This window comes from Schistocerca piceifrons, chromosome 1 (assembly GCF_021461385.2).
Source record: "Schistocerca piceifrons isolate TAMUIC-IGC-003096 chromosome 1, iqSchPice1.1, whole genome shotgun sequence".
Taxonomy (NCBI): Eukaryota; Metazoa; Arthropoda; class Insecta; order Orthoptera; family Acrididae; genus Schistocerca; species Schistocerca piceifrons.
In genome coordinates, this window is record NC_060138.1 from 161118017 (window position 1) to 161142485 (window position 24469).

Sequence of the window (24469 nt, forward strand, 5' to 3'; positions counted from 1 at the left end):
GCGGTCAGCATCCCGGAGTGTCTGGATATGCTGTTTCGAGCCACTTACTGATTTAACGTAAGACCAGAACTTCCTAGTGTAGCAAGCCACGTCTTCATTGCTGGGAAGAGCTGATAGTTGCTCAGTGCCAAACAGGGAACGAGCAAACACCTCCCATCCAAAATCCCGCAAGAGTTCCCGGGTGCGATTGGCGATATGTAGACATCCGTTATCATGAAAAAACAAACCCTTTGCACTAAGTTTTCCTAAGTGCTCGTTTTGCATCACACATCTTAACTTTGTCAGTGTCTGACAATATCTTTGTGGATTAACTGTTGTGCCACATTCAAGGAAATCCAAGAAAATCACTTCCTTAGAGCCAAAAAACACAATAGCCATGATCATTCTTGCTGACTGCATTTACAAACACTTCCTTGGTTTCCTGGGAGAATTTCTGTGTCTCCATTCCATCTACTGACTTTTAGTTTACCAACTGACATGTTTCACCCAGGTCTCATACCAATTATGATACAACTAATAACTTTGGTACCATGTTTCTCACATCTTTGAGGAAAGTCAGTGCTGCAGCCAGTCTCTGTTTTTTGTGATCTTCCATTAGGATTTTGGAAATCCACCTAACAAAAAATCTGAAGGAGCCAAGCTTTTCCACCCTAATTTCATGCGCAAAACTCTGTGAGATCTGAGGAAAATGTTGCAAAAGTTCCATAATTGTGAAATGACAATTTTCACGAATTTTGTCATTAATTTTCATCACCAGTTTGTCAGTCACAGAGTTAGGCCTATCAATGTGGTACTCATCATGATGAGTGGTATGGGCATTTTTAAAATCAATGCACCACTGCCTCGCTCACGTTTCACTCATTATTACTTTTCCATACACATCAAAAAGGGCACAATAAATTTCAATTCCTTTGCAGTTTTTTTGCAAGCAGAAAACTAACCACAGAGTGCACCTCACAAGAGGGGGATTTTCTACTGCAGCACACATTTTAACATATCACAGAAAGCAAAGTAGCAGAAACACAGACACTACCACTGTCAAGAGTGTACTGCGTGTAGGAACATTATTGGCACCAAGATGGTGGCTGTAGCCCTGCTCACCACCACGATAGGCAAAAACATCTCTTACTTTCTGGATAGCCCTCGTAAAAACAGTAATGGTGAACCTAGAAATATAGTATTTACAGATTTAGTGAAAGCTTTTGACAGTGTTGACTTCAACAGAATCTTAAAACTCTGAAGGTATCTGGGATAAACCACAGGGAGTGAAAGGTTACTTTCAACTTTTATAGAAACCAGACTGCAGTTATTAGGCAGAATTGTAGTCCATGTCCATCAGGGACAATCAAAGATTGTGGCAACACCTGGTGGCTTTTACCCATGATGCTGTGAAAATGGCAGACACCCCTATTTCAAGCTTATACATCATGGTGACCATGACATCACTCATTACAAACACAAACACACACAAATAACATGAAAAATATTTAATTGCAGAAATAACATGAAACTAACAGGACAGCTACTGGAATTAGAGGATTTTTGGTGAGGACAAAATCAATATACAACAATCCTAATAAAGAAGTCTTGTTGTTGTTGTTGTGGTCTTCAGTCCTGCGACTGGTTTGATGCAGCTCTCCATGCTACTCTATCCTGTGCAAGCCTCTTCATCCCCCAGTACCTACTGCAGCCTACATCCTTCTGAATCTGCTTAGTGTATTATCTCTTGGTCTCCCTCTACGATTTTTACCCTCCACACTGCCCTCCAGTACTAAATTGGCGATCCCTTGATGCCTCAGAACATGTCCTACCAACTGATCCCTTCTTCTAGTCAAGTTGTGCCACAAACTCCTCTTCTCCCCAATTCTATTCAATACCTCCTCATTAGTTATGTGATCTACCCATCTGATCTTCAGTATTCTTCTGTAGCACCACATTTCGAAAGCTTCTATTCTCTTCTTGTCTAAACTATTTATCGTCCATGTTTCACTTCCATACATGGCTACACTCCATACAAATACAGAAACGGCTTCCTGACACTTAAATCAATACTCGATGTTAACAAATTTCTCTTCTTCAGAAACGCTTTCCTTGCCATTGCCAGTCATACCAAAGCAAATAGCAAGACAAAAAGCAAGCAAACAAATACCTCAGCAATCAGCAAAAGCACTAAAACTTGAAAAAAAAGCTGATATCAGAAATTTAATTTCACACATGTACCAAAAAAGAGTACCACAAAATGATACCACAAACATACACATAGCTGGAAATTTTATTTGTCCTATATAGCTCAAATGAAATCCGTGATACTATAATCCCACAAACAGCTCCAAAATCTGATGCTGGAATTTCACTTGACCCATGTAGCTCAAATGAAATCCATGAGACAAACAAACCCACACATAACTTGAGAAATCTGACATCAAAAACTTCACTGGATCTATAAAGGTAAAACAAAAACCGGAGTACCACAAAATCTAAACTCAGACATGTAACTAATTTCAAAAACCTAATGTCAACAACATAGGTAAAACAAATTCCACAATATCTACCAATCATAATGCAATGTAATCAACAACTAACAACACAACCCAAAATTTCACAAAAAAAGTTGTAGCAATACCAATTTTGATCTACAAGGAAAATGTAAGTATGCTCCTGATCACACATACCAACTACAATTTAAAAAATAATAAAACCCTAAAAACATATTTAATATCCAAGTCAACCAGCACACAAATTTGGTGATGACAAAAATATGTTAACAACACAATCTCTCGAAAGGCCAGCATGAACTTCTCAAACAAGATACTCCTCTGGATATAACGCCAAATGTTCTCACACTATACATTGTCCCAACCTCCCTCGTCCAAGGTTCAGCAATTTTGGGCAGTTTCATACCTTGTCCACAAACACAACATTTCACATAATCGACAATTAACCAAAGTACCCGTAACTTTAGGAGTTTAATTGTGGTTATCTTCCCCCATTGTAGCATGCAGAGACCTACTCAAAAGTTCATTGTCCCACTCATAACTAACAAAAAATAAAATATAAAACTAAATTTGCAACCACAAACACCGCAACAAACTGAAAATTCCAAAACCTTAAAATGGATCTATTGTTCATAACTGGCAACATCAAAAGAACTCACTAACAAACTGTCACAAATTCTTTCCATATTATTCTCACAAACAGCACTCAAGAAGTCAAGCAAATTGCTAACAGTACTCACAAACAATTCAGGAACATGAACATTCCACACCAAAAGTGCCACTGGATCATGATCCATTTCACATACACAATGCCACCATGATGCACGGTTAGGTCACACGTCAAAGCAGAGAGGTGGAAAAGCGAACCCCAGTTGATCTCTAATGTCATTCCATCTCCATATTTAGTAAGTAATGAAGGGGAAAAAAAGAAAAAAAATTGGAAAGGGAATTGCATTCAGGGAGAATTAATAAGAACATTGAGGCTTGCTAGTAACATTGTACACCTCTCAGAGATGACAAAAGACTTGGGAGAGCAGTTGAATGGAATGGATAGTGTTTTGAAAATGGTTAGAGGATGACCGCCGACTAAAGTAAAGAAAGGGTAGTGGAATGTAGTTGAATTAAATAAGTTGATGCCATAGGAATCAGATTAGAAAAGGACACTGAAATAGTTGACGAAACTTTTCTACTTTGGGAGCTAGATAACTGATGATGACTGAAGTGGGGAGGAATATAAAATGCAGACAGCAATAGCAAGAAATAGGTTTCTGAAAAAGAGAAATGTTTTAACATCAAACACAAATATAAGTATATATGAAGATAGTAACTGTTCCCGAAAGAACAGATACCACTGATGGCCGTGGAGCTTCTCTAGAATAAATGATAATTAATTGAAACCCTCAGCTGCTGACAGGTGTTGTTGATATACCTCGATGGGGGACAGCTGAAAATGTGTGCCCCGACCGGGACTCGAACCCGGGATCTCCTGCTTACATGGCAATCTAGCCATTGACCTTTGTCTGTGCGAATGCGCACAGATTGCCCAAACTCTTACGGTAATCATCACCTTAGCTGGTGCGAGTAATGAGTGGATGGGTAGATATCTATTAGGAACATTACATATGTAGATTGTGGACAGTTGGGAATGTGGTTCTCATGGGAAGCGTGCAAGGGGTAAGTCCCTGCAGTCACACTATTCATCTGTGTCCTTGGTGGCTCAGATGGATAGAGTGTCTGCCATGTAAGCAGGAGATCCCGGGTTCGAGTCCCAGTCTGGGCACACATTTTCAACTGTCAAAATTGGTTCAAATGGCTCTGAGCGCTATGGGACTTAACATCTATAGTCATCAGTCCCCTAGAACTTAGAACTACTTAAACCTAACTGACCTAAGGACATCACACAACACCCAGTCATTACGAGGCAGAGAAAATCCCTGACCCTGCCAGGAATTTTCAACTGTCCCCACCAAGGTATATCAATATCACCTATTGGCAGCTGAGAGTTTCAATTATTTATCATTTACAAATTTAAATGTTATAAACTGTTTTCTGCAAGTATTTGTCCCTGTAGTGTCACCTTGCAATGAAGACAAGAATAGAATATAAGGTTTTGAAATGTGGCACTGTAGAATAATGCTGAAGATCACATAAATAAATCAAAAAACTAATGAAGTACTGAATCAAATAAGGGAGAGAAGTGCTGCAGAGATGAGGACACTTGCACAGGATAGACTAGCATGGAGAACTGCATCAAACCAGACTGAAAACTACAACACAACCGAATTAAGAGATGAGAAGAGGGACTGGAATAAGGTTAAGTAACCAGAAGCATGTAGTGTGGAGACATAGTATATTTGTCGTAAGAATCTGACTACTGTAAAGCTGGGGTTATTTTGGTGCTTTTTAGATAACTTTGGTCCACTGGTTGGAAAAAAGTTTTAAATTTTTTCTCCGCTAAAATTACATCATTGGCATGGAGTCACTAATACTGGACTCAATTTTGATCATAAATATCTTAACAGCTATTACATCCCAATAACTTCTGCCTGGAGGGTTCACATCAGTTAAGCTAAAATATAGTGAGTGTAATTTTGCATTCTGTCAGTATTAGATAATAAGGTGAGAGACTGATTTGTGTAAATTTAATTTAGGTAATATATGTAACAGTTTTATAAAATGGTGCATGTTTTTGCAAAATATGGGCTACTTAAGCCTACTCCAAAGTAGCCCAAAAATCAAGATGAAGTGGTGCTATTATCTACTGTTGATTCTGGAAGTTCCTTTGATGTGCAAGATGATCTCCAGAACCACAAAATATTGAAAAATAATCCGCAGTTGGGCAATATACTACAGTTTTATATGACAAAGAACAACAACCTGGAATTGGGACTCAGGCGATTGGTAATGGTGCTGAAGTCCTACTGCAAATGGCCAGAATAAAAAGATAAACAATTTTTTCCTCGATAGGATTTGATAGGAATTATCAGTCCAACCTGAATAACAAAGAGCAGCTGTTTCCCAGCACCTGAGCTTCAGTAATTTGTTAATAAGGCTCCACACTGCACAGTGTTTTTAACATATGACACATATATTTTCTTTGTAAACTGTTACAACAGTGCAATGTGTATCCTGATAACCAATTAGTCGATCGATGAAATATACAGCACTAGTATATATACTGCGCCACTTTCTGAATAAAATTCAAAATCCCCCGTTCTCACCTTCCAAATTTAGTGTTTTATTTGTTCCTCATGCTCACGAATGACTACTCTTGATATATTTATCGAGTTTACTTTGTGCCAACATAACTTACATAACTGATTGTACAAGTCCGACAATAATAGAAAAATGGATTTGAAATTTTCTCTGTCACTGTAGTTTGTTTTCTTGCCACATATAAAAAGACAAGCAAAAATTGGGCCAAAGTAAGCCAGGCAGTTTACGGTACATTAAAACATGGCAAGCTCCACAAAGAAATTTAGTTAGCCTAATATTTGTTAATTGAACATATTTTGGACTTCCAAAACACCAAGTCAGTGAATGTTGGTCCTTTCATTCATTCAGCACTTTCCTTCGATGTCATCGGAAAGGAGAACATTCATGGATGTGGACTGAGACATGGCATAAATCAACAAAAGACAAATACATCATAGTAACAATCTCTACACTGTGGTAACAGTAATCTAACTATTCTGATTGATATACCTAAAATGTGTCAAATAAATTGGTAAGAAAGTTGGTACTTTGAAAATGGCTGCTGCCTCCTCAGTCTTACAATGTAGTGTTGTTTATCTGCTATTAGTAGTAGGTCACAATTTTTTAAAGATAATAATTCCTACATCTGTAAATACCAAGCCTTCTTTACAGTACGTTATCACCTGTCATGCAGCTTTACAACAAACAATGCTGTACTCCATGCAGCTAACAGAAATGCTTAATCCTGGTATTCGTAGAGAGTGGCTAATGTGGTACACTTAATTTTCTTTTGAATTGCCAAGGTTTCCCAATTTCTTACTTTAAATTACATGGGAGCTTGTAGAATATCTTCCCACCAAGCACATAACTCCATTCTAAACCGTAGAGAAGTCTACATATTTGTGTCTTGTATTGTGAATGTTTATATTACAGTTCAGCTGAAAATGATCTTGATAGTCGGCAACATAAACCAACAAGGAGTAAATGTATTGGGAAATGAGTGTAGGCTTACAGTTACCTACTTTATTCAATATTCTTACTCCTCACTTATGGTAAATTTATTTACTTAGGTACACGGCCCCAAAAGATAATTCCATATAACAATATGGAGTGAAAATCTATTAAATAAGCCAACACACTTGTCTTTAAGTTAGCACAATGATAGATGCTTCTAAAGGCATAACATGCTGAAATGTGTGAACCAATTTGAAATAATAATGAACACACACACTGAAATAACGGAATAAAAAAGAACGAGTATTCAGAAATGTCAGACATCTCATTCAGTAGTGATACTGGAGAGAAAGATTTATGTTGCTCCCACTGATTACACAAATGAACAAATGTAAAATCACACTCTACCTTATATTAAGTAATATAATGTAGCCCAAACTGTGTGAAATAAGCATAAGAATTATCACATCTTCTGCTTCTCATAGCACCACCGCTGGCTCATTCTAAATGGAATAAGCCAAGTTGACATTTTTTGAAAATCAGTACAGTAAAGATTTAGGCATAGTAATAAACTAACAAAATATCAGATTTAATGATTTGAAACTCATTTTTATTGTATTCAAGTTATTTAGTCATGAATTGTCACCCCAAAGATTGTAGTTGACTATACTCCATAAACACCAAAAAACTTCATCATATTGGCTGAACTGATATGCTGCCTGTGAAACAGGTGAAGCAACAATAAGCACCTTACTGTTTCACAGTAGGTTTCCTTTATATCCTGCACTGAATATTTTTTTTTTCTGGTAAGCTTTCTTTTGAATTTTTCTCTCTTTTTGAAAGTGACAGGAATTACTGTCACACCTGTGACAAAAAAGAAGATAAAGTTTGCTTCTTGTTTGAACAAATACTTCAAAATTTTTAATGTTCTAGGAATGTGAGGTTAAGAAAATATATTAGCTCCTAAACCTTTTAAGTTTTGGAAATAACTGTATTTTGTCCAGGAATGTTGTCACGGGTGTGACAATATGCACACATTTTTAAAGATATTCCAGCGTAATGAAATACCAGTATATAAAATTTAAAACAAGCTGTTTCTGTTCATGTGAAGTCTTATACTGGTGAGATTTCAAATAAATACAGGTGTACTGACATTAAAATAAATGTAATACTGTATCTTGCATTCCCAGATAATGACTTCTTCAACAGAAAGAATGAGAAAGCTGCGGGATAAAATGAAGGAAGATCCACTGAAACATAAATAACACTTAAAAAAGGAGAGAGAAAGGAACAAAATGAGAAGAATGAAGAACAGAGAGCCCTGCTAACGAACCAATGCAGTCTACTAAAAAAGAGAGGGAATGATAAAACTAGACGAAGGTTGTGTAGAGAAAGGAAACGTAAAAATATGGCAGAAACAAACCATACCACTGAATTAGGATCTTACAAATGTTCCCAGACATTAGGCAAAGCTGTACATAAGGCAAAAAAATCTCTTCCAAACAGTCCAAGGAAATGGACTGCTGTTGTCAGGAAACTGCTTAAGAAACTGGATTTTGCTGACATTAAAAAAAATGTTAAGATATCCTCAACAGGTTCAAGAAGTTTGCCAACTGAAACAAGAAATAAAGTACTTGAGTATTTTTGTTGAGATGATGTTAGTTGAGCTACTCCTGGTATTCATGGTGTAAAATCTGTTAAAGACCGCAGAAGTGGAAAATGAGAACATGTTCAGAAGCAGTATATGATTATGACTGTTGGTGAGGCCTATGAGAAATTTAAGAATTCAAACCCTGATACTCCATTAAGAAAACCAACATTTTGTGAACTTAGGCCAAGTAATGTACTACCAGTTTCAGAAACACACCTCATAATGTGTGTGTATGCAAATACCGTGCAAATTTTACATTTATAGCTGAAAGCATTTCACATGTGGTTCCAGATTTTCCTATTTCTACTAAAGATTTACTTCAGAAAGTTACTTGTGATGTAGAAAATGAGAATTGTATGACACAAAAATGCAGAAAGTGCAAACATGACCTGTCATTGTGGTTGACTGATGAAAAGCAAGATAAAATTCTGTCCTAGAAGCAGTGGAAGGACTATGATGAAGTGCCAAAGTTGGTGGAAAATACATCAACACTGAAAGCAGCCACTGAAGAGTTAGAGGACCAATGTCAACATTTAAAAGGCATTTCTGGATAATAGAAAAACAAACCAAATATTTTGAATCTTGTGAGAAAGACCTTACAAAGAATGATGTTGCCAAGCAAGTTGACTTTGCCGAGAACTTCTCTGTAATGTCACAAGATGAAAGTCAGGATGCACATTGGAGTCACAAACAAGTAACATTATTTATGTGCTGTGTATGGGATAGTCTAAAGAATGTTTTTTCTTATGCAATTGCAGATGACTATCTTTCACATGACACATTTGCAGTTTATTGCTTTCTTGAAAAAATTATATTGCATCTAAAACAGCAGAATCAAAATTTACAAAAAGTTCATATGTTTTCGGACAACTGCACTGCACAGTTTAAAAATAAATTTACATTGTCCTGCTGCACTAAATCCTGTTTGGGAGTTGAAATTGAGCAGAACTCCTTTGCTGCGCACACAGCAAAGAGGCTGCTGATAGGATTGGGGGAACAGTGAAGATAACTGTTTGGAGAGGAATCAGAAGTCGGACGGTGGTGGTGAATAATGCAAAGGAATTTTCAGATTATGCGAATGGTAAATTGAATGAAGTTCACGTTCTCTTCAATTCAAGCAGGGATGTAGACAAGACAAAGGAACGACAGTCAAGGCTTTGGGAAGATGTCATTCATATTCCTAAAGCGCATTCTAACCATTATTTTAGAAACTATATGACAGTCGCCATATTTTAGCTGCGGAAACATCTGGCATTGAAATGACAAGACATGAAATCTTTCAGGAAATCACTAAATCCAAGAAACAGCTGAAATGTTCTGATATTTATTCAGATTCCGAAGAGTCTAATGTTCAAGATAACCAAGCAACATCAGAAAATGAAGTACAGGCAACCATAAATCCAACCAAGGAAATTAATGCTGGAACCTTTTTGATCTTCAAGCTACAGACTGAGAGTGGAAATGGACAGAATTTTGTTCTGTTTGCCAATCATTGTGTGTGGCCAATGAAATCATGGTTATGTTTTTAAAACCACGTGATAAAGAAAACAAACTCATTTGTGCTAATGAAAATGACATTTCAATTGTTTCATTACAAAAGAATGTTGTTAAAATTTTGAATCCTTCCGTGATTAAAATGAAATGAAATTGAGTTTTTTTATTACTTTTGTGAAACTATTTCAGTATGTATTTCTGGGTATATTTCTTTAGATAGTTAGTTGATTATTCATACCTTTATTTATTTGAACATGACAATGCTTCATTCTCCATACTGAGTATCATGTTAAGCTAAGAGAGTGTTTCAGTTGAAGATGAGCTGTCTGTTAGCCTCTATTAAAGAACTGCATTTTTAAAATTGATTTAACACCAACACCACTTCCATTACGCAATGTGATTTGTTTGTACTGCAAAAAATGTAATAAATCCATTATCACCCCCTACTTCTCAGAAATATTGAGAGATTGTACATGTAATTCCACATCGTGTAGCGACCGTAAACCATAAAATTACCAAATATGCAGCAACCAGTCACAAATTCATGTTTTATTTATTCACTTTTGCAAATCAATTGAAACTGATTACTCAGGGCACATATTGGTTGAAAGCACCGATGATGGCTGTACATCAGTTGAAATAGATTTGCAAAAGTGAATAAATAAAACACGATTTTGCGACTGGTTGCTGCATATTTGGTAATTTTAACAGAAATTATATTATTACTTTGAAAATAATGCAAGTTTCTTTCTGATATTTTCATGGCTAATGCAGTAAGTTTTCAGTATTGTACAGTTATTAATTTGTTTACATATAATCATTCAATTCACAGATTTTCCCTGTAATGGGCAATGTGCTACATTGCGTGTCTGAATTTTGTCCGTGCCATACAATTTTTGGTTAATAATATAGGTTTCCATCAATTACAAAAGGAAAATTATATCCATATTTAGTAATGTAGGTCTAATCAATTTCCTTTTAAATGATTTATATTGAAAGGAATATTTAATATGGGACAATTTAAAATTATTATACAGTTCATTTATAGAGTTCAAGTGTCACACCCATGACTATGGAATCAGTCTGCTACTACATTTTTATAAATAAAAAGACGTTACAGAAACAGAGGGGTTCACTTTTTTTTCCAAAAGAGCAGCATGTTTATGTAACTTCAAATATTTGACACAAGTTGTACATTTCTTAACATGCTGCAGCATCCCACTTATTGTAAAATGTGACATACGCAATCAAAATGTATATATACCTGCAAGCAAAATTAAGACAACCTTGCTGCATACCTTTAGGACCATGTTGCCTTCATTGGTAAAACATCACTGTTCATGAAATGGTATATATGTCCTTGCATTTTGCATTGTTTATGTATAGGGCATCTACACAATATATATTAAAAATTCTTTAATATTGAGGAGATCATAACAAATATTTATTTTAGTAACATTAATATCCTGTACACAAATAAACAAAGTATCAATGGCAGAAAACAGATTATCAAACTAATTATTTTTGTTCTAGGTTAATTGTTCCTTTCTTAAGTGAGAAGCTTTTACGTAAATTTTCACGTACTGCTATTACCAGTTGCAACAAATTCCTATAACTTTGTCATCTGGGAGCCTACAGCAATTTCCGACTCGAATGCTCTTCAAAATCACGCATATATCACATAGTAGTTATAGTATTTGTACATAATTAAAAGCAATCATATTTTATTCACACAATCTTCAGTCACTTCGAACAGATAGCCGAGAGGTCCTCCTCGAACTGCAATATCTTCAGCTGTTTCTTCCACACTGTTCTTCAGCTCCGGTCTGACACTGGGATGCATTAGCAACAGCTGTAGTGTTTCCAAACTATGACTATGAGATGCAGCTAAGTGCAGAGGGGTTTGTGAACCCTCACTTGGTGCGTTTACACATGCGCCATGAGCAAGAAGTAAAGCAACTATGCGTGCATTGTTCCAGCGACAGGCCGAATGTAGAGGACGCCAGCCATCCAATGTACCTGCCTCTATATCAGCACCAGCTCTTAGAAGTATTTCAGCGGTCTTCACGTGGTCACCGTAACAAGCTCGATGTAAAGGCGTATATCCATCTTTATCGCGAGCGTTTACAAGATCTGGATCGCCTTTTAGTAGCTCCTCAACAGATTCAACGTCTCCCCTCTCTGCTGCCAAATGTATCTCACCCCCATCTTCTTCTACATTCCTGTCATCGTCATCCCACCCACTTACATAAAACTGTTCCATATTATTGACGCTACCTTTCACATTACGTACTTCTCAAACTATCAATTATCAAAATACACTACAAACAGCGCCACTTCTGTCTTTTGTTTTTAGGCAGTTCACAATTGTTTGTTGGTCGTATTTTGCATATCGATCTTCGCGTCTACAAGTTCATCACTTTCAATTATGAAAAGTTAAATCAAAGATTTTATGGGTGTTCTTTGCGTAATACATTTGATTTTCATTAGTAAACAATATCAGTTTGTTTACTTGTTAATCGAATTCAATTTTTTATCGGATATGTTGTATAATTACAAACCTTCCTGTAATAATCATGATAATTATATTACTTAAAATGGCAAAAAAACAACATTTAACTGACCAAAGTAATTATTATTATTATTTAATTTCTTTCAATGATAGTGTTTGACATGATTCGAGCTACAGTACCGCCCTTTTTTTCCATTCGAGTCGGGCAGTCAGTTATCTTTGGTATAGAACGTTGGTATTGAATATTGATTGAACTGTGGAGGGAAGTGTTAGAGCTTGCGTCATAGAAGCGTTGTAAATAAGTATTTTGTTTATTTTGGGAATAACGGCCAGAAGTACATGAAGTCAACTCAGATTTTTTACACGTTAGACTTCGCATAAAATAACTTGGAGGTCGCATTTTGTTTAAAGAAGTATAAAGGTAAGCGTCAGACAGCACAGAGGGTAAAGAAAGATGGAAGAACTTACAGTCAATCGATAAATGCAGTAACGTTTTCGTTACAAGTAAGTGAGTTTTTCTATAAAATATTTATAATTTCAATTGAAAGCTCTAATTTGTGTATTCTCAGGAAAGTGAAATAGACCAAAATGCAGAGACGAGGTGGTAAGCGTATAAGGATGGATGATCCTCCACCGCCAGAATACGAGTCACCGATGACACCCATGACCCCGATGGACGGAAGTGGATCAGAAATCCAAGAACCGTATACACCGTACACCCCGTACAGTAATCAGCCATCTACACCTCTTCACACGGGGTAACCATTTGTTTTACAAATAGATCTTGTTTTGATTAGGTTACATATTATTAATTTTCATTAATTGTAACTAGTTAATCTCCATGAAGAGAGGAGTGTCTGGTACGTGGAAAGAAGACTGAGATGTAAACCTACATTTGATTTAAGTGCAATACAATGAAATGACATAACAATATGAAATGTTTTACTGCAGCACTAAGTTAATTAGCCTATAAAATTTGCAGAGGGCATAATGAATCTGAAACGTTTATTTCAGGAATTTGATGACACTTATTTTATGATGAAGGCCTAGGAGTTGCTCAACTTCATCACTTTTAATCCAGTCTTAAAATTTATTATATTGCTTCAGAATCATTTCATATTATCAAGCAGCTTGTTGACCCCTGTGCTAATGTTAACCTCCCTGTGCACGACCAGTTACGTTACCATGAGATCGAGTTTAGTAATCAGTGAATTTTTTATGGCTAGTAAATATGAAAATTGAGACTTAAGAAGCTGACGATAGGGTAGCAGGCAATTCAGAGACAAGTGAATAAATAAAATAAATGACCTATAATTAATGGGAAACTAAGTGCAAGAAAAATTGCCGAAGGGAAGTTAAAACGAAATTTCGGAGGTGAGCAAGGCCAGGAAAATCATCCAAAGGTGAGATCAAGGGTGCAAAGAACCAAAAGAAAGTTCAAAGGAAAGGGTATTGCGAGGGAGAATCTGGATACCGTGTGCAATTAGACATCTGTGTCATACAGATAAATGTTTTCTTTTCCACTTTAGGTAATATCTGATGTTTACTTTCGTAGTTAATGGTCAGCATGTCTGATTACTACTTGGATAAACAGGTTCAATCTCTGTTACTATCAGGGATTGTTCCTTAATGGGAAGTTCGAGCCACATCATGTGGTCCAGCACCAGTTGCTTGACCATCTCAGAAAAAAAATCAATATTCATTGCATGAATTCCCTCATGTTTGATGAACTCAAAAATATTTTTAAAAAATGTTTATAGGTCTGGCAAAATTTACGATACAAGTGGTTTTGTTTTTGTATTTTTTGGTTTTTTAAATGTTGAGAATTTCATGTGCTTGAGTTTGGGTTACTGTTTGTTTTAGAATGGCAGTTGCATATCCAGGTTGTCCTCACTGAAAACCACCTACATCTTGTGGTTCTCCTATTACACTAGTTACCAAATTTAAACTTTTTTCTGCACCTGGTTTGTAAATGGGTGGCTTTACTTAATTTTGGAGACGCTGAATACACTGGTAAAATCAGTTTTTCTCTATGACCTCACATTTCCTAGATACACAGCAGAATAAAAAATGGTAATAGCAAAAATTGACACAATTAAGTCAAACAAAAATACACATTTAGAACGTTTGAAATCAATATTATTTTGTATGTATATATGGACATGATGCCAATAAAAAGTCCAAATTAGTTCAGAAGATATTTTCACCTTTAATCATCTTTGGTTTTTGAAAAATGCGATGATGGAGCTCTTCTTCTGTTTGCTGTATTATCAGCCTCCCTAACAAGACCCCAGCAGTAGTCACCTATCATCGAAGGGTCCCAGTGGCCTTGGTAAAGGTGTTCCGTGGTAAGAATGTCGTGGTGAAATTGTTCGCCATGCTCATCGCTTACAGCTTCCAAATTTTCTGGGAATAAATCAAGGTCAGAATGTAAACAGTGAATTTTAAGTGACATCCTACACCATGTGTTCTTATAGTTGTCCAACAGATCATTCAGAATGGTAACATAGTTTCTGTCTTTTCTGTTACCCAAAAAGCCCTTCACAGTTGCTTTAAAAGAAGAACAAGCAGCTAATTGGATACCTGTGAGTTTGGTATCAAAGTTTGGATCTTTCAGCAATTATCTTATTTGTGGTCCAACAAATATGCCCTCTTTCAGCTTTGCCTCATTTAATTTGGGAAACTTTTTCTTTTAAGTGATTGAAGGCCTTGCATTCTTTATCCAGAGCTTTTACAAAGTTCTCGATAAGGCTCAACTCAATATGAAGGGGAGACAAAATATCAGCCTATGGGATATTGTTCGCATTTAAGTTTCCAGGAACATAGGGCTTCTTTATAAGCCATTCCTTGACTGTATACTGGTTCTTGCTGTCACTGTCCCAAAGGCACAAAAAAGCAGCAGAGTTTTGTGAATCAAGCCTGTAAACCTGTAAGGAATGCAACAACTTTTAAATCACAGCAAAGGTGCCATTCATGCTCCTTAAATTTGATTGCCTCTAGCAGCAACGCCATGGTTTCATAAGTTTCTTTCATGTGTACTGTGTAAGTCAAAGGTACAGATGGAAATGCATTGCCATTCTGCAGTAGTACTGCTTTCAAGCTAGTTTGACTGGAGTCAATAAATAGTCTCCACTCCTGTGAATTGTGTTGTACACCTAGCATCATCAGACTACTGACATCTCTGCATACACACATTGAATTCTGCATATTGAAATATTGGGCAAAGGAAGCACCTCTTGATCTGAAACAGGAAATTTTTGTACCTGGCGCTAGAAGGTTCCGTTGTTGCAGTCTCGACCCCAAGAGTTCAGCTTGCTCTTTTGAAAGTTTTAGATCTCGAACCAAATCATTCAATTCCTTTTGATTAAAGAGCTGAGGCGAAGTGTCATGATATTGAGGGCAGTGTTCTTCTATATGTTCAGTACTTTCTGATTCACTTGACATAGTATCTGGTTCCGTGGCTTTCAAGTTACAAACAGAAACAGGCAATCCCTCATCATGGGGTACAGGCAAATGCACTGACGATACATTTGGATACTTTATTTTATGTCTTGTTTTGCTTGAATGTCCTGAAATACTTATAAGACAGACGCAACAGTCTGAATAATGCTCATTAGGCTCATACCACACCATCGGAACAGCAAATGGCATGTCTCGGTGTTTTCCTTTCAACCACTTGGTCAAGGATGTAGTAAAGATTAAGCAGGCAATATGGGGTGCAAAATTTGTATCTTGATCACCAACAGGACAATCAAAATACAATTTATATACCTTCTTAAGCAAATCAGTGATTGGTTTTCTTTGGAATTTTGGAGTGAATTTCCCACACACACACACACAACAAAAGTTGTCGGGGTGGTTTAGACAGCAACGAGGTTTACTAGTATCAATTTTTCTTAGTGTAAGTTTTAAACACAGAAAGTTCGCTCTATCTTTCACAGGAAACACTCACTGAGGATCTTTCACACCACTGTATTACCACACCAACCATTTATTGACGATTTGTAGATCTTCTAGCTCTCCTCTGCAAATCAAAAACAAACAATTAAACATCAAAGCAGAACAACAGCAAAAAGCGAAATACTGAATACAAAAAATAAAAAACCCTTAAAAACTCAAAAATGGTATGTGCTAGAACATTTTGAAAGGTATTTTGGGTTCTACTCACCAAAATACATACTAGTTGATGTATTACATCCCAGATGCAAAATGGCTATTATTATTGTTCTGTTGCTGAAATTAAACATTGTGCATGTTATGTATGTTTGTTTGTGGTGTAATATGGTTGCCACACTGTATATGCTCAAAATTGGGGTGTGCGTCGTGACATTGTGGATCAAAGCACGCAGATGGAATCGCAACTTTCAGTTTTACCCAAATTTTTCGTTTGTGTAGATGATTTACTAAATTCCTCCAGACAGGTTTGGAGTGCACTTCGCAGAGTGTAACAACACTGATATAGAGCATTTATAGTGTTTCTGCTTCCTACATCACCACTTGTTATTTGCACTGTTATTTACACACGGCTATAGTGACTGCTGTAAGCTTTCCAAACCTTGAAACCAGTACTTCTCTTTAAATTAACTCCTCACACCTCACAAAGCTGAGTGCACTCTAGTCCAGCTCTTGAGTCATTCCATACCCAGGAAAACAATAATTGGTTCCTTGACCATCCCAGAAAAAATTGATATTTGCTAGGGAATTATCTAATGTTAAGTGAGCTCAAAAAAATTTAAAACAATTTTTGTTGTTTATCTTTTAGAGACATTGACAGTTTTTGTTTCAGGCTGCAAACATCTGCAATTTTTTAAGTTATTCAGTAATAGGTTGCTCCCAGACCTTTCAAACAAGAAGTATTTAGTTCAGCATAGGAAGAGAAGAATATTGCAGAGATTGGGAGGGTGACGGAAGGGTATTCCAGGAGTGCTGGGCAAAATTTCAGACAGAATGGATCTCATTTTAGGGCTTGATTTTTAGGAAGTTGTGGCCCTGTCGAAATAGCTGATTAACACATTCCAGACCAGGATAATACTGAGTCACCAATGCTGTGTTCCGATGTTATTTTGTGGAGGGGTCAGCAGTCTCTGGATTGGATGTGATGGCCCAGGAAATCTACTTTTTAAGTAGCCTGGTGGTGTAATTGCATGCAGTGAAGGCTTAGGTGAGAATGGTGGTGTATTGCTGTAAAGAGTCTGCATGTGAACAAATACATTTACCTCAGATGCCAAGGCTGTATGGGAGAGGGAACATTTTTCATAGAAAGAATGGCAACTGTCAGAATGTAAGAACTGTTGTTTGTTGGTAGATTTGATGTGGACAGAAGTGTGTAGTTGGCCTTCGGTGAGGACAGGCAGAAGGTATTCAGAGATTCTAGAAATTTTATCAGGTCAGCCTCACCATAAGTCCATTGGTAAAGATGTCATCAATGTATCTAAACCAAACCAGAGGCTCAACACTTATGGATCCGGGAAAGCGCCTCCACCCTACCGCTGTGATGTCAAGCCCTATATCCCTCCCCCGATGCAGTGCTTTAAGCACTGGAAGTTCGGCTATGTCTTCCCGCTGTACTTCCAGCCTCACATGTTGAGATTGCGGACACCCATCACATCCCAATACTCCATGTGCCCCGCCTCCCATCTGTGCCAACTGCGGAGAGCATCATTCATCTTGCTCGCCAGACTGCAGGATCTTACAGAAAGAGTGGAAAATCATGGAATACAAAACTCTGGACCGACTGACGTATACTGAGGCTAAGAGGAAATATGAACAACTCCATTCTGTGCATATGATATCCTCATATGCCACCACTACGACAACTGTGATAGTGCCATCAGTTCAGTGAATTCCAGGTGGACCACCGAGCCGTACAACTCCACATGCCGCCTTGCCCATGGGGGGCCCTACCCACCCTGTTGTTCCTGCGCCACCTACCTCGGGAGAAACACCCCCACCCATTGGAGACGTTTGTCCCCACTTCTAAGCTGGAGAAACAGCAACTTCTTCGTCTCCTCTCGCTTACAAGGGGTCCCTTGGGTCCCTCCCTTCCCAGGTTTCCACAAATGGGAAGGATGACACCCGACAGTGGCATAAGTGCTCCCATGTGGCTGGTTGTAGGGCTTCGCGATCCTCCTCCATCCCAGAGACTGAATCAGTGAAGCTCTCCCAGCCAGTGAAACCTAAGGGTCAGCGAGAAAAGTAAAAAAAGATGACCTCTACGACCAAGGAAACTGTGCTGGCACCACCACCGCTACCTACCAGCTCTGCGTCTGTGGGCGAGGTAGAGATTCTGGCGTCCGCTGAGGACCTAGATCTTGCCGGACTCTCAGACACAATGGATGTCACTCGCACAGGTGCTCAATCGATGGCGGCAGGTGACCCAGCAGCATAATCTGCCCCCTCGGTCCCTTCATGCCTTTCTCGGCCGTGGACAAGGTCATCCTCCAGTGGAACTGAAGTGGTTTTTTCCACCATCTTGCTGAGCATGTCCTGTCTGCGCTGGTAGCCCAATTGCCTCCACCTTTTCTGTTACTGGGCGAAATCAATGCCCGCAACCCTCTTTGGGGTGGATCAGTGGCAACAGGCGAGGCAGCATCGTTGAGCAAGTATTGTCACAGCTCGACCTTCCCCTTGTAAATAATGGTGCCATCACACATTTCAGTGTGGCACATGGCAAGTACTCAGCCATCTGTACAATGGAGTGTGCATAACGACTTGTGTATCAGTGACCACTTTCCGATCTTCCTGTCACTGCCACAGCGCCACTCTTCTGGCCACCCCTGCAGCTGCGCTATGAATAAGGCTGACTGGGACTTGTTCACCTCCATTGCCACTATTGAGCCTCTTTCCAATGACGCCATTGATGTGGTGGTTCTGTTGGTCACCACCACTATCGTTACTGCCGCAGAATCTGCTATTCCCTGTTCTTCTGGGTGCCCTCGGCGGAGGACTGTACCTTGGTGGTCGCCTGAGATTGCTGAGGTGACTAAAGATCTCAGGCAGGCACTCCAGCCTCACAAGCGGCATCCCTCATTGGAACACCTCATTGCCTTTAAACGGCTCCTGCCGCCTCATTTTCCAACACAAGCAGGAGTACTGGGAAAGGTATGTCTCCACCATTGGCCTCCGTACCTCTCCATCGCAGGTTTGGGCCAAGATCTGGCGACTCTATGGCTATCGGACCCCCGTCAGCATACCTGCGCTTTCACTGAATGGAGCAGTCTGTACTGACTCCGACACAATTGCAAACCGCTTAGCTGAGCATTTTGCTCAGAGTTCTGCTTCTGCGAATTATGCACTGGCCTTGGCGCTCTCTGAAAGAGCGGTTGGAACGTCGGAGTCTTTCATTTCACACGTGCCACCCTGAATCGTACCATGCACCGTACAGTGAGTGGGAACTCTAAAGTGCCCTAGCCGCTTGTCCTGATACGGCTCCCGGGCCAGATCGCATTCACTGTCAGATGCTCAAACACCTCTCGGTGGACTGCCAGCGGTGCCCCCTAGACATTTTCGACCGCATCTGGGTTGAGGGTGAGTTCCCGTCACAATGGCGGGAAAGCATCGTAATCCCCGTGTTGAAACCTAGCATGAACCCACTGGCAGGGTGGGTTCCGTAAGGGCCGCTCTGCCGCCAATAATCTGGTGTGCCTGAAGTCTGCCATCCGTACGGCCTTTGCCTGCCATTAGCGTCTGGTCGCCGTCTTTTTTGACACGTGGAAGGCGTACAATTCGACATGGCGACATCACATCCTCTCTATGCTTCGTGGTTGGGGTCTTCGGGGTCTGCTCTCGACTTTCATACAAAATTTTCTGTCGCTACGTTCCTTCCATGTGCAAGTTGCGGCCTTCTCAGTTTCCTTGTGTACTGACATCTGCCTATACTTTAGCTCCACTGGCATTGCAGCTGCTGAACGGCAACTGCAGGGTGCTATCCGCAAGGCACAGTCTGTAGCACATGGCTTCCAGTTTTCGGCTGCCAAGACCTGCGTTATGCATTTTTGCCGGCAACGCACTGTTCACCTTGAGCCACAGCTTTATCTTTACTGCGAACCTCTTGCTGTGTTGGAGACGCATCAGTTTTTGGGATAGATTTTTGACACCCGGCTGACTTGGCGCCCTCATATATGGCAGCTTAAACAGACGTGCTGGCGGCATCTTAATGTTCTTAGTTGCTTGAGTGACATCAGTTGGGGTGCCGATCGTTCTACCCTTCTACGACTGTACCAGGTGTTAATTCAGTCCTGTCTCGATTATGTGAGCCTGGCTTATGGCTCGGCATCACCTTCCGCATTGCAGTTGCTGGTCCCCATCCTTCACTGCAGGATCCGGCTCGCCCATGGAGCTTTCCGGAGAAGCCCTGCCAGAAGCATACTTGTGGAGGCAGGTGTCCCTCCATTGTGGTTCCGGCACCAACGATTACTGGCCGCCTATGCTACACACGTTTGTAGCTTGCTCGGGCAACCCAACTATCGTCTCCTGCTCCCTCAGTCGGTCGTCCATCTTGCGGAACGGCGGCCCTGGCCAGGGTGTACGATCGCCGTTTGCGTCAGAGCTCTTCTCTCTGGGCTTGAGGTTTTCCCTCTTTTCCAGGCCCCTCTGCGTATACCCCTGTGGTGTGTGTCCCGCCCATGCCTTCCTCTCGATTTGGCACAGGGCCCGAAGGACTCGGTTCCTCCTGAGGCCCTCTGCTGCTGCTTTCTTTCAATATTTGCCGCATTTCAAGGCTCTGACGTTGTCTATACTGACGGTGCAATGGTTGCTGGTCGTGTCGGCTATGCTCTTACCCTAAGGGATCATTATGAACAACACTCATTGCCGACTGGCTGCAGTGTTTTCACTGCCGAGCTGGTTACCATCTCTCGTGCCCTAGAGTATATCCGCTCCTGCTCAGGTGAGTCCTTCATTATCTGTAGTGAGTCCCTGAGCGGTTTACGAGCTATCGACTATTGTTTCCTTCGCTCTTGTCTGATGATGGCTATCCAGAAGACTCTCCATACTCTTGCCCGTTGCGGCTGTTCTGTGGTCTTTGTGTGGACCCCGGGTCATGTTGGCATCCTGGGAAATGAACGTGTTGATGCGATGTCCAAACAGGCTGTCGATGCACCAGCCTTGGAGATTGGACTTTCAGAGAGTGACCTCAGGTTAGTTTTGTGGCAGAAGGTCCTTCGCTCATGGGCTGGAGAATGGCGCACACCTTCCCCCACCCAACAAACTTCGGGCCATCAAGTAGGTTACCAGTGAATGGCGCTCCTCCTTGCGGGTCTCTCGCAAGGACTCTGTTGCCCTGTGCCGGCTGCGCCTTGGCCCACACCTGGATAACACACAGCTATTTCTTGCGCCGCTAGGACCCACCTGTATGTCACTGCGGGTCAGCTTTGATGGTGGTCAACATCTTGTTGGACTGCCCGCTTTTAACTCCGTTCAGGCAGACATTTGCGCTGCCTGATACACTTCCTGCACTTTTATCAGATGACGTTGTGGTGGCAGATTTGGTTTTTAATTTTATTCGTGTAGGGGTTTTTTACCTCTTGATCTAAGTGTTTGTCCCTTTTTTTTGTGTTGAGTCTGGCCTTTGGCGTATGATTTTAGACTGGGGTTTTTAGTGGTTGACTTTTCCTTTTTTGTTTCTATGGTCGGCCAACCACTGTCACTCTTGGTTTGATTTTAATTCCTTTTATCTGGTCTCTGTCTGTATCTTTCTTGTCCTGTGTCATTTCTTGTCATCACCATTGTTTGTTCTTATTCTTTGTGGGTGTTTAAAGTTTGTGGATAAAAAGGGACCGATGGCCTTGGTATGGTCCCTTCAGTCCCACAAACCAACCAATCAGGAAAGCCCCTTCCAAGTGACCCATGAAAAGGTTGGCATTGGAAGGAGCCATCCTGGTTCTCATGGCCATACCCCTGATCTGTTTGTATGTCTGCCCCTTAAAGGTGAAGTAGTTGTTGGCAAGTATAAAATTGATTAAGGTGAGGAGGAAAGGTGTCATAGGTTTGGAATCAGGTGGGTGCTGACTGAAGAAATGTTCAGCAGGAGAGCGACCATGTATGTGTGGGATGTTAGTATAGAGGGAGGCTTCAATGGTGACAAGCAAGGTGGTGGGAGTGGGACAGGCACGGATTTCAGTTGATCTAAGAAATGGTTGGTATCTTCGATGCAGGAGGGGAGTTTTTGTACGATGGGTTGCAGGTGTTGATCAGTTAAGGCAGATATCCATTTGGTGGGTGCTTTGGACCTAGCAACTATTGGACAGCCAGGATGATGGGGTTTGTGGATCTTAGGAAGAAGGTAAAAGGTGTGGGTGCGTGGTTTGGGTGAGGTGAGAAGTTCTGTGGATTGAGGTATTAGTCCTTGTGGGGGCCCCGAGGTTTTAAGGAGGGACTGCAGGTCAGTTTGAGTCACAGGGATGGGATCTCGATGGCAGATGCTGTATGTAGAGATGTCAGACAACTGGCATATTGTTACTGTCAACATTACAAACCAGAACTTCCGAAAGGTCTTTATTGTCAACTCTAAAATTGGTGCCATCTATTATGATTACAGTCTGACGAAGTGAATAGTTTGTTTAAATTACACAGTATTAACCTTTTTTTGTCTCTGAACCTTATTACCATTTTCTTTCACAGACTCAATCATTTTTGCAAGGCATCGAACAGTTGTAATAATTATCTTCATAAAACACAATAACCTTTTTGATCATGTGTTTTTCTATGTAATTAGATCCAGTTTTCTTTTGTAATGCTGGTAAAATTTCCTGTTCGTCTACTATCTGCCTTTTTAACCAACAAAACATCCTGATACTTTAAATTCATCACTAACTTTTGCTTGACTCCAAGAATGTTGTGGTAAACTGATATTCCCCACTTTATCTTCTTTGTTTGAAATACGACATTTAGTTTTTAGCTTTTCCATCAAATCATATATGGTTGAGGAACTTTAGAACTTCCATCTGGTTCAGTGCAACTTTTCTTTTGAAATTCTGTTTGATTGTAGTTGCCATTTTCTCGATTTTTGCATTCAGTGCTTGAGGTCTTTTTTCTTTGCTTAGTTTTCTAATTTTACTAGCAGGCAAAGGTTAAATTCCCTTTCTTTTTTTTATAGTTTCTGATGTATTACATAATTCTTTATCTGAACTATTACCATCCCTTTCTTTGTTAATGACAAATACCTTAGAATAACATGTTGAGCACAAAGACTTTTGTGGTATTATATTGATTAAAGGGATTTTATTTTTAGAATAATGATTGAACATTATTTCTCTCAGATCTTTTGCTATGGGCTTCTTATCTTTCTTAAAAGAAACACCAATAGCACAGACTTGATTGTTGAACTGCACACTTCAAGAGTTCAGTGTTAACTGATTGTGAGTGAACAGATGTTGGTGGAAGGGTGAAGACAACACACAGACTTGTACAGGTTTGTCTGTAAGCCTGTGCAGACTTGCAAATACTGTCTACTAGTCTGCTGAAACTTCCTGCAGAGGACTGTTTCAACAAGTAATTATTTGTTACTTTCATGTGTTTTTTTATGAATTTAAATTATGTAATTGATACACTTCATTCCATTTGTGCAGATGTTGCAGATATTAAGAAATGTATTTTTCATTCATATTCGTAATTTTTTTCATAACTTCTATTGAATCTCAGAGTTGAAATTTATACTGAAGTTTGATATCATAAAGACCTATTAAATGTGTAATTTTCTGATTTTTGTCTGATCCCCTAACAAAGATATTGCAGGCCAAAGAATCAAACAATTAAAAAAAATTCATTACTTAAAATAGTGTATTTTTGTGAGTGTAAGCTTCTCACCACTGATACACCATAAAAAAGTAATTATACCGTGAAATGTAATGTCACAAAAAATATTAAGGCTGATAAATTACTCCTGCTTTGGAAAAATACTGTTCAGACATTGAGTTTTTTTTTTAATGTCCACAAATAACTTTGAGCTATTACATATATTTTAAGGAATACATTCAGCTAGATGATTATGGTTTTAATTTATAATCCTGTGTGTGTTGAGGTAAATGCTTTGTATTTGAAAGGTCTGGGGTAACCTATGTCAATGATTTATAAAGCCACAGATGATTGTAAATGCAAAGAAATGCTTGTGAGCTGAAACAAAAATAGCCACTGTTTCTAAGTGACAAAAATAAATTTTTTTTTAAGTGT

The 24469-nt window shown here is 39.4% G+C and overlaps 2 protein-coding genes across 3 annotated transcripts in view; one reads left to right on the plus strand and one right to left on the minus strand.

Annotated features, from left to right (window-relative positions):
• Window positions 1–10799: 10799 nt before the first annotated feature.
• LOC124795724 (ankyrin repeat domain-containing protein 49-like) lies at window positions 10800–12206 on the minus strand. The gene has a single exon (XM_047259810.1). The coding sequence runs from the start codon at window positions 12050–12052 to the stop codon at window positions 11507–11509; it is 546 nt and encodes a 181-aa protein (XP_047115766.1). The 5' UTR covers window positions 12053–12206; the 3' UTR covers window positions 10800–11506.
• Window positions 12207–12555: 349 nt separating this feature from the next.
• The window catches only part of LOC124713847 (cohesin subunit SA-1), a 148502-nt gene continuing 136588 nt past the window's right edge, over window positions 12556–24469 (plus strand). For both annotated transcript variants that reach the window (XM_047242977.1, XM_047242978.1), the window contains exons 1-2: window positions 12556–12722; window positions 12871–13059. In XM_047242977.1, coding sequence (XP_047098933.1) covers window positions 12890–13059 — 170 coding nt within the window. In that variant the 5' untranslated portion in view covers window positions 12556–12722; window positions 12871–12889. The remainder of the gene's footprint in view (window positions 12723–12870; window positions 13060–24469) is intronic.

Coding starts and splice junctions, on each gene's coding strand:
- LOC124795724 (XM_047259810.1), bottom strand. CDS start 12,052: ATGGAACAGTTTTATGTAAGTGGGTGGGATGACGATGACAGGAATGTA.